This window comes from Takifugu flavidus, chromosome 2 (genome assembly GCF_003711565.1).
Source record: "Takifugu flavidus isolate HTHZ2018 chromosome 2, ASM371156v2, whole genome shotgun sequence".
Lineage (NCBI taxonomy): Eukaryota > Metazoa > Chordata > Actinopteri > Tetraodontiformes > Tetraodontidae > Takifugu > Takifugu flavidus.
Genome location: NC_079521.1, coordinates 16,443,739 through 16,459,139, shown reverse-complemented (window position 1 = coordinate 16,459,139; position 15,401 = coordinate 16,443,739). Strand labels below are relative to the sequence as shown.

The 15,401-nt window shown below is 44.9% G+C and overlaps 1 protein-coding gene across 5 annotated transcripts in view; it reads right to left on the bottom strand.

Annotated features, from left to right (window-relative positions):
* Positions 1-324: 324 nt before the first annotated feature.
* The window catches only part of sox6 (SRY-box transcription factor 6), a 104,595-nt gene continuing 89,518 nt past the window's right edge, over positions 325-15,401 (bottom strand). For all 5 annotated transcript variants that reach the window (XM_057024848.1, XM_057024866.1, XM_057024858.1 and 2 more), the window contains 4 exons: positions 12,047-12,152; positions 5,899-6,072; positions 5,549-5,765; positions 325-5,226 (listed from right to left, as the gene is read on the bottom strand). In XM_057024848.1, coding sequence (XP_056880828.1) covers positions 4,923-5,226; positions 5,549-5,765; positions 5,899-6,072; positions 12,047-12,152 — 801 coding nt within the window. In that variant the 3' untranslated portion in view covers positions 325-4,922. The remainder of the gene's footprint in view (positions 5,227-5,548; positions 5,766-5,898; positions 6,073-12,046; positions 12,153-15,401) is intronic.

Below are 15,401 nucleotides of genomic sequence, written 5' to 3'. Positions count from 1 at the left end.
CCACAACATTAAAGAACGTTTGGGGCAAATTTTAGCTTTAACAGACTCAATTTATTCGTAGTACCTGATTTATGCTTGAGACTAATAGTTCAACTTGATTCATATTGATGTCAATAAAGTTTATTTTGGAGGATTTCATATTTACTGCTCATAAAAACACAGATTTGTACATTTGTGTAGACAAAATGGCAAATGAGCATTTCACCAGTCCTCATTTATAACGATTTCTTTCATTATTTTATGATAATCTTGTCCATGCTTCTCGCCTCCGACCCTTTTGTCAACCGCTCGTGTGCGTTCCACAATGACAACAAAAAAAGCTGCTCGGATCTTAAAACAAAATGTCTCTTTAATTTGTGTGAACAGCAGTACAAAAGATGGAGTGATGGGAGAAACACAAACATCTCTTACAGAAAAGGAGGAAATTCTTGAGGTAAATGAGCTGAAACAGGCAGTTTCTCATCCCGCTGTTGCATTGTTTGTGATGGACGATGGCGTTCGATCACTCTCTGCCCGGATTGATTGGCGGCAATAACTTAATCAGACGTGGCGCGCGTTTTCCTCCGGTGTCGAGCGCACCCAAACATGTGGCGCACTGGTTTTTGCTCAGAACCGCTAATAGTGTATAAACACAACCGAAGCTGAGGAGATAGCTCTCCGCACACACACCACTGTAAAATGATTCACCTTAAAGTTTACCTCACGTCAATACTGCACATGAAAACCAAAAGATTTGCTTGTGTACACTTTGAAGCCAAGCAAAACCAAACAAACTTAAAAAAAAGTAACATTGTCATTTTTTTTCTTTATAGCGATAATAGCCCTAGCAAATAATGGATCTTCTGTACTGTATAAAGAAGAATGTGAACACAAATGTGATGGCAACATTTTAAGTTGAATTAAAAACTTTACATTGGACTGTACAAGTTATTATGATAAACTATTTACATATTCAGACATAAACTTTTTTTTTTTTCCTTTTTTTAAGCAGCGACTGACACTATGCATCTTGTTTTGTCTAATAACATCCAAACAACACTCGCAGTGGGCCTAAGTATCTGCCAGGGGGAACTTAAAAAAAAAGAAAAGATCTTTGCAGAAAATTCTATCAGCATTTTTCAGAACGGCTCCAGTGATGGAGGAGCCCGACACAGTGTTGCTTCAGAGACACGAGAGTACCAAAGACAACCAATGTTGTCCCAAAAAAATTGAAAAAAAAAAAAGAATCACTCCTGAACAGCAGCTAGCATCTCAATCCAGCATGTCAGTGAATTGTGCTGATTAAGTTAACACAGAGGACACTCCCACCATATACATCAGAATGTACAGACAGGGGAGGAGAGACGGGAAACAAAAATAAATTACAGCAAGCAAAGTTTTAGCAAGGAGCTTTTTTTTGTTTTCCGCTGTTTGATCAAAAGGTTAATGAACGAAAGCTGCAGATCTGCTGCAGATCGTGCAACATAGGAAACGACGAAGAGGACAGAATCATGAAGGACGCACGTGATTGCGCGTTCCACCACACAAACAAATAAATATTTGCACACTCCCATGTTTAAAATAAAAGAAAAATAACTACATATATCAATTGTTTAAAACAATCATTCATAAAATTTGCAGGCCGAATACTTGCAGATTTTTGAGGATGTCGTCCGCTCTGCATGAGAAATCTGTCGCGTACTTTTCTTGCTGAGAGGATCCACAGCATGACAGTCCAATCAATAAATAACTCTCGAGTTTGAGCAAGTGCTTGTCGAAACCAGGATGATCTTTGCGACTGTTTTTGTGTTCGAGAAGATGATGGAAACATTTTAGCTCCGTCTCAAGTCCAATGCTGCACTCTTCCAATATGCAGAAAAAACACAAAACTCAGCATCATGAGGTACAGTGACTTGTCAGGTGTTAAAAACACAAACCCACATACCCACATTGGAACAAAAAAGACATAAAGATCATAAAACAGAACAGCCACATAACTTATACTTCACTAATGAGCGAAAAATAGAATTCCTATGTTATATTTACAATAAAATCCAAATGAAATCTTTAATTCACTGAAAACATTTGAGCTCCATTTGAACAACTGTGTTTTGTTTTCTGTCTGATTGTCCATAGTTTTGTCTTCGCTGCAGGTTTTAGAGCCGGAGGTGGCTGATAATAAATACAATATGTCGATAGTCTACAGTTTCAAATACAATATACAACGCAGTGACGTTTGGAAGGCAAACCGAGCCTGCTGCTGAATTTCTCTTCTCGCTTTTTTTCTTGTGCTGAGTCTCTCCCCTGGGCAGCCCTGAAGCTTAAAGGACGCGTTCGTCCGTCACGTTGTGTCCTTGCATAAATAAAAACAATACAAAGACAAAAAAAAAAAGCGACTCAAATCAAATCCACTTGAGTCCAGCCGGGGAATTTTTTTTTTTTCTGTGGTTGTTCATTCAGGATGTTCTTCCTCAAACAGCTTCACATTAGAATTGATTAAAATACAATTGATATCCAGTGCTTGTAACACTTACGAAACATTGTCTCCTCGTGAGTTCTTGTCTTTTTCTTTCTCCATTTTTTTTTGTCTTTTTTTATTTGACTGTAGAGGCACAGTCCAGTTTCAGTTGTGTGATGAGTCCGTTTCAACTACCAGCCCACTGGAGCGTGCGGCATTGTCAGGAAAGTATTTACAATCACATACAGATCAATCTAACACCAGCAAACCAGAGCAAACAGCTTTAAAAGACCAAACAGGCTGATTTGGAATAGAATCCATGCGGGTTTGTAGAGGAGAGCATTTGTAAAATGTCTGGTACCTTGAACAATGTACACATTGTGTGAAGGGGGGTGGAATTAAAAAGAAGAAAGGCTGATATAAATGATTCCAGAGAGTAGAAAAACATCGCTGAGAGTAAGACAGGAGACACTGGAGCTTAAGATAAAGAACCATCTGTACCATTTGGGGCTTGGAGAAAAATGCAGTGACCAGCAGCGGGTGGACCTCCCCTCTCTTCCTCAAACGGACAGGTTCAAGGGCAAGGGAGGCGAGGAGCTGGACTCATGCATTAATAATGCTGTATTTCAGATGATACCCAGTCGTCAGTCATTTTAATAATCCCCCACAGCTTGATGTACTTGTTCCATCTGCTCGCCGCTGCTTGGTGATTGGGCCGGGGTTGGAAGTTCGGTTGAGGCCTGACTACTAGCACTTTGATGGAGAGCACAATGAGGCATGCAACGCCCTGTTTTTATTGTTTCCTACCCCTCCCTGGTGATTTTTCCCCTTCATCTGAGCCAGATGGCGCCCCCTGGGTGCTGAACTTGGCACGACTAGGGGTCAGATTGGGGCATGGCACGGAGGGAAGCCCCTTAGACCTTCTGCCCTGTAAAGAGGATCTGAGTCTCAACATCAGTGGACTCGGGAACACTTGTCCGTGTTTCTGGAACCAGGATTAAGGCTTTGTGCCTCATCCATTAATTGTTAAACGTTGCCCTACTTTAATTCAAGACTTCAGTGAGCTTCGAAAGCTGACAAAATGATCAAAAATAACATAAGGCTCAAGCAGCACAGATGCGTAGATGTGCAGTAATGAAGAATCTGTTTAAGGTAACCCCTCTCAAGTTCATGCGATGAGGTAATTTAAGAAAGAAACTCGACCTTCTGTCAATTAAAAACCTTGCAAAAAAAGGTCACTCCATTTAAGACTACAGCAGCAATCATTGCATCAGCCCAAATGTCCGTGCTCTGCTTTAAGACTTCTTAGTGTCTATTTAAGATTTACAATGTCTAAAAGAATTAAGATTGGGAAAAAAAACCCAAAGCACTAAGAACTAAGACTTTAAACTTGCTGTCCAAATAAGGGCTAAAGTGTTTAACAGAATACACTGTAGCTACACATTGTACAACATCAATTTGAGATTATAATGCCCCCAAAGCTGCCTTTTGATGCTGTTCCAATCTTACAGATTGAAGGCCTTTGGCCCTTCAGCATCCCGGCCTGATTATAAATGACGATTAAGAATTTGGTGAACAACACTGGGTGGCAGAGCTAGGGGAGACTTAAGAACACTGGGGACAAGGACGGTGAGGAGGAAATGAAAAAGGGGGCTGGCCGTTTCCTCATTGTTGATCACTGCATTGGACTCCCCGGAGCGCTGCTAGCACCGTGGGACAACCAAGATGTTACACACTTTATGCCTCGCCGAGCCCGCTGCTCCTCATTTCCTGAGTTTATTTTTTTGTTAGGGTAATTTTTTTTTTTGGGGGGGGGGGGGGGAGGATCTTGAAGCTGTATTAAGAGATTGTCTGAGAGGCAGAAGGTCGCTCTCAAAGGATTTTCCAGGGTTTTTCATCTTGAAATGTTTGGCACTTCTGCACTCATATGCAGTCAGTTGACAATAACAATAAAACTAACAAACTAATAATAAGGACAATAATAATACCATGTAGTTTCCCTCGTAATGCTGGACGTAAATATATATTTTGTTCTGGTGATTCTTGATTAAAACATTCACAAGCTCTCTTTGCTGCCACACTATACCTGAGTCAGAGGATTGTTCCTGTCCACAACGGTCCTGCACCACATCCAAATCATCCGATCGAAGAGAAACGTGATGTAAGAATATTCAATTTCAAGTTATGTCTTTAAGCTCCAGGCAATTACCAAATGGCATAAATGTCCACAATCACAAAAATGACAAAAAAAAAAAACTAAATAAAATGTTGAAATCACAACCAAACTGCGTCACACTCAAATAAACACTTAAGACCAAATAGCTTTTGATTCTGATGAAGCCATGTCTGCATGCTGGCTCCTAAACCCAGTTTTCGCCTGTGTTTTTTCTCCCCTCTGTTGTTGTTTTCTCTCGCTTGTTTGCTCCATCAGATCAGACTGGCCGTGTTGCTGTCCGTTTCCCTCTCGTTCCGGATGTGACAGGTCTCAGTTGATGCTGACCGGCTCTTGTGTGTCATTTTCGCTACTGTAGTCCGATTTGGGCTCGTCCTCAAAGTCCTCGTACAGGTCCATCTCGTCCTCGCCGTTGACCGGCTCGCTGTTCGCCATGGCGTTGGGCTCTAGCTTCATGTTGTAGGTGCTCTGAATGACGGGGATGGACGGATCCGGACTTGCTGAAGCACTCGAGCACTCGGACGTCATCTGAGGTGACGGTGTGGTGTTCGTCATGGTTATGGCCCCTGGGTAGACCATGCTGGGGCTGGTAGTTATGGGGATCTGCGGTGGCTGTCTGGACGTAGAGAAAAGAGATCAAATAAGAATTTAACTTTAATGAAAGACCACAACTCAACAGACATGAAACCAACACGTGGCTTCTTTGTGTTTCTGAACTGACTGACTTTCCAGAGACTGACGGTCATGACTAAGGTGGGGAAACCTCCCTTCACAGTGCTACCCTAAAGGCTTCTGTAAGTCTGTTTGCAACTCTTTTAGAGGATGATATTGTAAAAAACAACTATGGGTGTCGTGTTAGAAACTGAGAGAAGTTAACAGTTTGGAAACGAACAGCTTGTGTGGATTTCCACTTTTGATTTTGGAGATATTGCACCTACCCCACAGTGAAGAACTGCCTCATCTCTTGCCGCCGTGAGCGCATCAGCTGCTTGTACTCTCCGATGCGGAGTTTTTTTCCATCGATGATGCAGGTCCTCTTAGGCCGGGGTTTATACTTGTAATTTGGGTACTTCTCTAGATGGAGTTTACTCAAACGGGCCTGTTCTTCATAGTAGGGCTGCTTGTCCTGGTTGGACATGGCCTTCCATCGAGAGCCTGAATCACAGAACAGATTACACGTTGCTGGCTGCTGTTTTGATTGTTAAACTGTCTGACTCCAAGACTCCAAGACTAATAAGCACTTTGTCATTGTCTCGGGGTGACTGGTATTACATTTAAACGGTCTTACCTAAGATTTTGCTTATGTTAGAATTGTGCATGTCAGGGAAGGCCTGGAGGATCTTGCGCCGCTCGTCCTTGGCCCACACCATGAACGCGTTCATCGGCCTTTTAATGTGGGGCTCATTGCTGTTCCTTCCTCTAGCTTCCCTGAAGACTCGCGCTTCTGCAGATCCGGTGCCTCCTGTTGGCCAACAATAATAGGGTTGGGGTTTATCTGCAGAACCATTTACCTCCTTGGGCCCTGCGGTGCCAAGAGCAGGAACAGGAAGAGAGAACGAGGCAAGACAAGGATTAAATGGCAAGCCCGTGTTCAGACTCTTTTGTCGCTGCTGCTATCATCATTAGGAACCGTTTGGCATGTGTGTGGGAGCCTATCACTATCTCCGTCCATCCATCCATCCATTTCTGTGCTGGAGTATGTCCCAGGGGTCACTGGGTGAGACAGGTGGACATGTCACCAGTCACTCCTGCACAAATTTAGTGTCTGATCAATCAAATGTGCATGTTTTGGGACTGTTGGGAGACCGAGCAAATGTCACAGAGAAACATCTGAGCAATCTCACCTCGACAGCAGTGACAGAAAGATCGAGAATATCAAGCAGCATTTGAGGAATTCTCTCTTTTTCCTTCATTCATTGCACACACACACACACACACACACACACACACACACGCAGAGTGAAACAAACCAGATGCACATTTATGATGCCAATTCTGCAAAGCTCCGTGCCTCAATCAGGGCATTCACAATCAGCATAAGAGAGTTTCTCTCGATATTAAACTGTACATCAGAGTGATAATGATTTCTGTTTGCATGTGCATTTGCTTCATTTTATATGTAAGATGTGAAAGAATTAAATAAAAGCAGTATGAATATTTAAACAAACAAAAACATGTTGATAAACAAGGCTTGAAAAATAAGACAAAAAAAAGAGGCTTCCATATGCTACGATACATCTTTAATGATCTCAAATCTGGAAAAGAAAGCTCGGGATGACTCATGCATATTTCATCATCCACATGTGAAGCCTTCTCATTAAACCCTCCATGAGCGGGCTTGGCAAACATTACCTGGGGTTTGATTTCTATTATTATTTCAGTCAATAAACAAAATCAAACTCTTAATGAGTAATTGAGATTGTGCGGGAAAATCCTGGCTCGGCTCGGATCGCAGAAGATGTTCTGCGCTTCCGTCCCGCTGGCTCGGTTTTGGAGGAGCAAGTTAACTTTGACCAAAGTATCAGGACAGGCCAATAAGGAAAAGGCTGTGTGTGTGTGTGTGTGTGTGTGTGTGCATGCTCACATTTCATTCAGATGTTGTAATGGGACACACAACCAATGCCAGGATAATTTAAAATGGGACGGTTGTGCCGAGGAAACAGCCTGACAAATTGATTTTCACAATTCATGTTTAATGGTCAAACAGCTATATTTTTGATCCATAGGCTTTCCCGCAACTTGGAAATGTGTGTGTGTGTGTGGTGTGTGTGTGTGTGTGTGTTTTTCTTCCTATGGGGTTCTAGCTTGGGGATTTAACTCGTGCTGTGGGTTCTTCTTCAAGGCCAAAATCGGGGCCCCACAACTCGATCAATAAAATACAGCGTGGAAACTTTAAGTCTAAGAGTCAAAACTGAATTGAGGTTAGAAAAAGGTCCGGCCTTTGGGTTTCGGGTTTAGATGGAAAATCATTGTAAAGGACCCACAAAGCTGCTTAAACCACTGAATGTTGCCAGTCACATCTAAAAAAATGGTTTGGAGTCATTGTTAGGAAAGGGGATTTTTGTTTCGTAGGTAAATATCAGTTAAAAGGAATATTTTCTTTTATTTAAAAAAATATATATACTGTACATTAATACAATTTTATCCAAGAATGATAAAACAGGGTGGCAGTAATTTATGAAAGTATTTACATTTTGGTTTAATTATTTCAGTTTTTTTAATTGAATTAAAGAATAATCTAATTGTTTAAAGATTGTCTCCTCTCATCTCTTTCCAAACTCCTCTGCTGCCAGTGCCCCCCAGATCTAATGAATTCAGAAATAATACACTTCCCTCGCTCCCACCGCAGCCCCACAGTACGTTCATTTCATTTAGCTTACGCCTGTGTCCGGGATGAATTGATTTCACTTTGTTTGGTTTTGACAACCATGTTTATTGTGCAATGAAATGTGGTGTGGCAGAGGGCTGACAGTATCCATCAACGCGGGGCAATCTGCTGACTGCCGGGGCCAGATGAAGGTATTCATTAGCTCAGGAGCGCAGCGCTCACTCAGACACGACAGCCAGTGTCTGCGCCACGGGATCGCTCGCTGTAATTTATGATGCTTCCCGTGCCATTACTCTATCACTGACACTGATTCAGCAATTTATATACTGCCATGCATGCATACGGGCAGAGGTGAGCTTCTTACAGCGGGGTGGGGGAGTGGGGGGAGGAGGCAAGTGCCTGCAATCAGCTAGAGTCACATCCATAGTTAGCCAGGAAACCAGCCACGTGACTCTGTTCAGCAGAGGGAAACAGATGAAGCATCGTGTTTTTTCGCCATGTTGTCGGCTTGAAGGGAAGTGCCGCCGCTCCCTCTGATGCTGCAGGAAGCAGCTGAAATGAAGAAGTATGACAACATCTCCACCCGAGCCGAGACAGGCAGGTGCAGCGGGTCGGCGTTTGTGAGGAACAAAGTAATGAAGGTATCAAACGGGGCTGAAACCTTCTGCCTCGGGCCGGACACCCACCCATTCAGTCGACTACGCTGGTCTCTGAGATGCGCTAACTCGTCAGTCCAGGACGGAACAGTAGCTAGTGTGCCTCATTACTAAAACAAAACACAATCAACCTAACCTTCATGAAGCTGGGTTGATTGCAATTAAACCAACTTCGTGAAGGTTTGCAAACAGCAGAAACAGTTGGTCACCAAAGCACCATGAGTTACTATTGAGCTCCCTCAACCATGGTGGACAGTTCGAGTGTTTGGCCCTTTGACTCTGTCAGTACCTTGTTGTTCTGTTCTGCCCATATTTAAGAAGGCTCAAGAAAAACTTCGACCAAACGCACTAAACAAATGGTGCAAATGCAGATTCAAGATGTAGGACTAGCATCTGCACGGTTTATAGAGGAACACAGATGGCTAGCTAATTCCAGCAGTGTGGAACACAGTGAGCAGCAGTCAGCAGAGGGATTTTTTGTAAGGCCATAAAATGCTTTCTTGGAAAACTCATTCGCAACTTTAAGATCGTATTCACGTCCCTAGAATGTGTTAAATGTGACTTCATCAGAAGCACAGGCGCTAAGGATTACGCGCATAATCGTTTCAGTTTTGACATCCTGCAAATGAGCTTTTTTGTTTTCTCCCGGAGGTGTGGCACATCTAGAAATCAGTTAGGTTTTGTGTGTGATTGTGTAAATAAACACAGATGTTTCACGTCGACGGGGGCAGGCCGCCCGGGTGGAGGCTGAGGAGGCGGTGAAACAGAGGGAGTGTCGCTTAATAGAATTTATTTTGATTCATGAGGCCCACAGCTCAAGTGTGACAGAGCGATATGAGAGCCCGCTTTTAATTTGTCTATCCTGGAAACACAGCGGATGAGCGGCATGAATTACAGTGGGAAAGAATTGTGTATGTCAGTAAAAGGTGTGTGTGGTGGTGGTGGTGTGGGGGGTAATAGCAGAGAGAGAAGAAAAAAGAAACTGTATGAAGCGAGGCTCCAGATCCTATAACACCTGTGTGCTGCAGGCTCAGACTCGACCAGGTAACAAGCCAGAGGGTAACGCTCCCCCCCCCCCCTGCCCCCGGCTCATCTTTGTTCTGCGGGCAGACACATAATGTCACCCAGGAATCCGCTCAAGAGCACCAGCGGTTAGTAGGCAACAATCACGAAAAGCTGCCAAGTCTTCCCCCTGTTGAGATCCCATCTAACTCCTGCGACTGAAGGTATTTTACGCTCAAAATCGAGCCTCTACCAGACCTGAAGCCAGCACTGGAACCCACAGGGTGACCCCCAGTGCCCCCTTATTAGAGTCTGCTAATAACATGCTAATTAAACAACTACAAATTAAGAGGGATATCAGTCCAATATTACGATGTTTTCCCTTTTAGGTCTAAATTTTTTCCAACTGTGTGTGTGTGTGTGTGTGTGTGCTTGTGTAAGTGTATCCACATGGGAACAAATGCTAACTTGTCCGAACATGCAGGCCACGTCTTTGACTTATGTTTTCTCCCTTATATGCATTTAGCCGTGTTTAAGTGCAGCCTTTCATAACAGAAGAAACAGGGAGTGTTTGGGATGAATTTCCCAACATTAGAACTCTGTATTTTTTAGTTATGGTCGTGACTTATTTAGCGATTGTCTTATGGCCTCTGATGTAAGGAAATTCTGAGCGACAAACCCGTAGCCTGATTCCCACGGCCTCACAGTGGAAGAAAAACAACAACAGAATCCTCCTCAAACAATCGGATCACGCACGGCTTAACGGCAGTTCCGAGCAGTCGACGTAAAGGGGCTCGGTTGGACTCATCTTTTCTTGATATCATCGCGCTTATTGTTTCAGATTAATTCTATTTCCTGTCTCCACATATCTCTCAACAAGCCTTTATTCTCTGTGGACCGTCGGTGACGGCAGGGGAGGTTTAGACAAACACACAGCCTCGGCTACCGAGCGCCGCCACATGTGAATGAACAAAGGCCCTCCCCTGGCCGAGGCCTGTGTGGTATTTGCTGATGTTTTCATCGGAGCTTAAAAAGACCTAATGAATTTGTGGTGGGATTCGTGTGTGTGGCTCGTGGCTTTGTGAAATGAAGGAAATCCTATCTATTTCCATCCCGGCTCTCCCCCCTCCCCGAGTCGTTGGGACTTTGGTTGCTGCGTGCTTCACAAATATTAGCTTAAGAGACCGAAAGCTTTCTGTGAACTGCTGTGATGACAGAAGCGTCAGGTCTGTTCGGACCAGGCCGCTCTGATTCCGAGTAAAGGCTGCTTCACACCGAGGGGCTTTCACAGCCGAGGTGAGGGTGGGGGCGAGGGGGGGCGAGGGGGGGTATGGGGTGGGGTGCGCCCAGTAACTTTCCTGTTCAGGAAAGCAAAGGAAGCATTTGTTAAAAGATGTATAACTGGACTCTTTGGTAGTTTTTTGAGCTTCCGAAATTCGGGGAAAAAAAGTACAGAGTAAGGTTTTATTCCAACATTGGAAAATGCCAAACTGATTTAAGGCTGCTTTAAAAGTTTACATCTGAGGATCTTTTTGAGAGACGCGAGCACCAAAAACGTGAGTCTGATATATCAAGGTACACAGAGGAGCTGTGCCTCCGTTTCAGAGAGGTCTTTGAAAGTAAACATCTCCTCAGAAGAGTAAACACTCGATGGTTCACATCATAAAACTGTCCACTTCCCTCGTCCTGCGTGTGGGGCTGAAATAGACGGAGGGGATATATTTGTGCTTGGAGGAATGAAGAAATGATGAGTCTGCCGCAAGCTCTGAGTTATGCCGACTACCCCGGCTCCTGGCGTTCCCTCCTGGGAAGGGGACCTTCTGACCTCTCCCTGCTCCTGATCCACAGCCCACTTGGGAAAACAGGAGTGCGGCCTCTGACGTGAGCTCCTCCCCCTTTTGGCCCTAAAAGGACACAACCATCCTGGTGTTTCCTCTGTTTGGGTCCTGACTCCACAGTAGCAGGGAACAGAAGGTTCCCACCGGGATGGAAATATGGTGCTTTTTAAAGCTCCTGATAGGTTAAATATCTTCTTTTCTGCGGCATCACAGACGACTCACTGTATTTACTCCATTTTCCTTGTTTTCAAGCGCCATGGAAACCGCCCAAAATATTTCTGTCGGACAAACATTAACACACGGAGGCGCTCCCTTCTTCTTTACGGCAGCTTGGCCCACAAAGGGCCGATGATGCTTTGCCACGCGGGTGCAAACCTGAACCTGACACCCCTGCGGCCCAGACTTCAGACAAGGAGCTGCACTGGGAGAAGAGCCAGCTTTTGTCCTCAGACATCCTTGTCCACCGCTCACCTACCTGTGAAAACCTTTGTGCCCTGGCTCATCTCAGTCAGCGCTCACCCCCTCACACCCCCGTGTCGACTTTGTTTTTCCAACAAACCCCTCAACACTCTACAGCACAGATGACAGGTAGAGAAGAGGAGGCGGCCTTACCGTCCAGATCCTCCGGCCTGGTCAGGTCAATAACTCTGTGGCCAATCTTTCCTTCTTCACCCAGCTTGCCAAAGTGGTGCCCGATGCTGTCGAAGTGTACCTTCTCCTGTGGGGGGGGACACAAATTTGCACCATGATTAAAATAAAAGAACTTGCCAGGAACCTGAACCCCCACCTCCCCCTCAAAAAACAAGGTTTTGAAGCACATGTCCTTCCGAAGAGCTGCTCTTTTGACATGATGTAGCTGCACTTCCTCTCTCTTTCCTGCTGTAATGGACGGCAGGAGCCAGACAAAATAGGGCCAGGGGTGCCATAAATAGATTTACAGAAGGATACTTTGTGATCCCAAGCACACAATGGGGGCCGCGGCCCTCTTTGCAGCGCTCAGATTTTCCTCTGTAATCTTCTCCTCACATCCTCCCTTCCAGTCTGCACAGCTCAGTGCCCATCATTTATTCAGAATTCATGCTTTGCAGAATGCGCCCGTGTTTTCCCCCCGTTTGTCATGTCGCTTTGTGCTCAGATTAAACTTGGCATCGTGTTGTACTTGACGCACAATAAAACCCTGTCATTCCGCACTCCGTGACAGTATTAAATGTCATGTCCATGTGCATTTACAGAATAAAATAACAGCTTTCGGGGGGCCTCTGAATGGTTGCTGCACATTACACTTAATGTATTATGCAAGGGGAGAGTGCCGACTGCTGCTTCCTCCATTGTTGGATGACCTACTTCCTCTGTGAATACGCGGGGCATTAGCAAAGGGCTGTCTTCCTTTCTAAAGACTCAACTAGGAGATGGACACTTTGACTCCGCATGATACAAATAATACCCCCCCCCCCCCCCCAGGTTTCGCCTGGATGACACTAAAAGCAGGCATGTTGCCACCATCCATAAAAAAGCATTTGTTTTACTCCCAGGGTGAGCGTTCAATCTCTGCCAAAGATGCGCCGCCTGCGCTGACCTCTGCCTCTTCCTTTTTCTCAACCTGTCCATCACACGCTCAGGTAGACCTCCCCCGCACAATGCTAACAGCTCCCTCGCCGTAGCAACATTAATCTTTTAGCCTTTTGTAATGCATTGTAACGGTTATGTTTTCCTCATTCCTCCCCCCACTGGGAAGTTTTTGTCCACTCGGAACAGCAGAAAGGTGTTGAAAAATTAAGCAGACCTAACTGATTGTTATGGCGATAGGTTTCGCGGCTGAATTTTAGATTGTGTTACAGTTACCTGGCCGGGAAAAGAAACATACATATAGGGGACAATTACATTGACAGGCAAGAGATTTAACTACAAGACATTTCAAAAACATCCGTCAAAGGAGACGGTCCTCCATTTTCCCCCTCCTGGCTTTAAAGAAAAGTGACAGGATGAAGGATGGAGACACTCTGAGTCCATTTGAGGTCTTTCACATTCAGATTTCCTCCGTGCTTTTATTTATTCAAAAACTATTTCTCAAAAGAAAGAGACTGTGAAAAAGACAGAAAGAGTGCTGCAATTTACCAGCGCAACCGAAGGAGCGCTCATTATTTATGGCCAGCTGAGTGATTCTGATATACAATTAACCACTACCTGCTTATGGCCTGTGATTAGAGCCTGTCCGTCTGACGGCCCTCTGCTTACTTAAGTGTTTTCTAATTATGACATATGTGACGGTCCCCGCTGGGCGAGAGGATGCTTTCTAAAGCGTGAGACGGAGCGCGGCGCTTCTTTTCCCCGGCCCCACCCCCGTGTCACGCAACACACGCACGATAAAGCACAGCGGTATTTATCACCCGGCCACATTATTGCTCTTAATGAAAAAAGCCAGCAGCCCGTTGACAAAGTGACTGATGTGCGATTAAGCGGACAGTTCGCCGGCAAGGCGCGGCGTTCACGGTTACTGTACGTCTGTAATAAAGTCGTCATCTCGTCGCTCTTCCGCACTCCGGCGGCACCTCCTTATCAATCAAGTCCTTTTATAAACTCATGATCATTAAGCATCACGTTGGGCCGAGAAGGCGGGAGAACAGCAGCCATCCGTCAGTGGGTGTTATTAATAACTACCTCGGGGCCCAACTCGCACCTCCGTCGCACAAAGTCGTGCGATTAGATGAACACGTAGGACAGCTGGAGGGAGAGTGAATGAGGCCGTTGTTGGAGGACCGACTTCATTTAACATACCGTAAAAGGATCACGTCGAGCCATGCTAGCCATTCCTGCACGCAAGGATACAGCCTCCTGTTAGCCACGCTAATTAATATCTGTCTAATATGGCGTCGCAAACTTTAATAAAATTTTATATACTGAGCTTAATACACTTATTGGTTATAAGTTTGGTGATTTATGGCTGCAAATTAGAATCACAGTTGAAATGATGGCAGTAAATTATCTATACAGCATCGGAGGTTTTGTTTTAATGCCTGAAAATATTCAGTGAAGTAATGCTTCTTTACTGCCCACACATCAACTGCTGTGATAAATTAATGGCACTTTTACAATTTTATAGTGTCATTAAATTTTTACTGATCACTCTAACATGCAGGAGTAACAGAGGACGAGTGGCGTGTCGGGAAAGCTGCAGTCGTGCCAGCAGAGATGGGCTATAAGGTGGAGGTTTCTTCCTGCAGAAAAGTGCACAGGAGACGGAAACTACGGGGGAAGTGTGTCCGTGCGAAGGTGAACATGAAAATAAAGGCGACAAAAGACGTAAAAGCTGGCGCTGTTCTCCGCCCTCCCCGACCACGAACGCTGAGGAGCAACCGGTTCCTCCCTCAAATGGCTTCAGCATGCGTCTCTCTCCACCCCACAACTAAAATTACAGAACTCTCAGCTGTAAAAGACTGCCACCCGCAATAATATCATCCCCGTTCTGTTAAGTGGCGGCCCGGCAAAGTTGCGAGAGAAGTGGAAAGACAGATAGTGGAGTCTGTGCAACTTGTTGGCCGGAGCAATGCGAAAGAGGCCTTGTGCTGCTGTAGAGAGAGCTTTAATCTGGCCCACCGCAGAACATGTGCTGGAGGCCTGCCGTTCTGCCCACAGGGTGTATTCTGGGCAGAGGCGGGTGGAGGACGGCCCTGTGCATTGTGCCTACTCCTGCCCTATATTTAGGATCATGCTGCCAACCTTTGTAAATAGCTCCCAGCTATAGGCAAAGCCTCCGAATCTTCCAGGTTTGTTGAAATATAAATGAAGTTAGTCTGTATTATTTACACTGAATTTGCTCAAAATGTTCCTATACAAGGGAGCAGGGTGAGTTTGGAACTCCTGGAAGGAAAAAAGTGAACGTTTTGATGCATGAAAAGACTGCAGTTGTGTGTGTATAACAGGAAAGGGATTCGTTTTCAGCAGCAGATATTGTAATAGGGGTACCTGT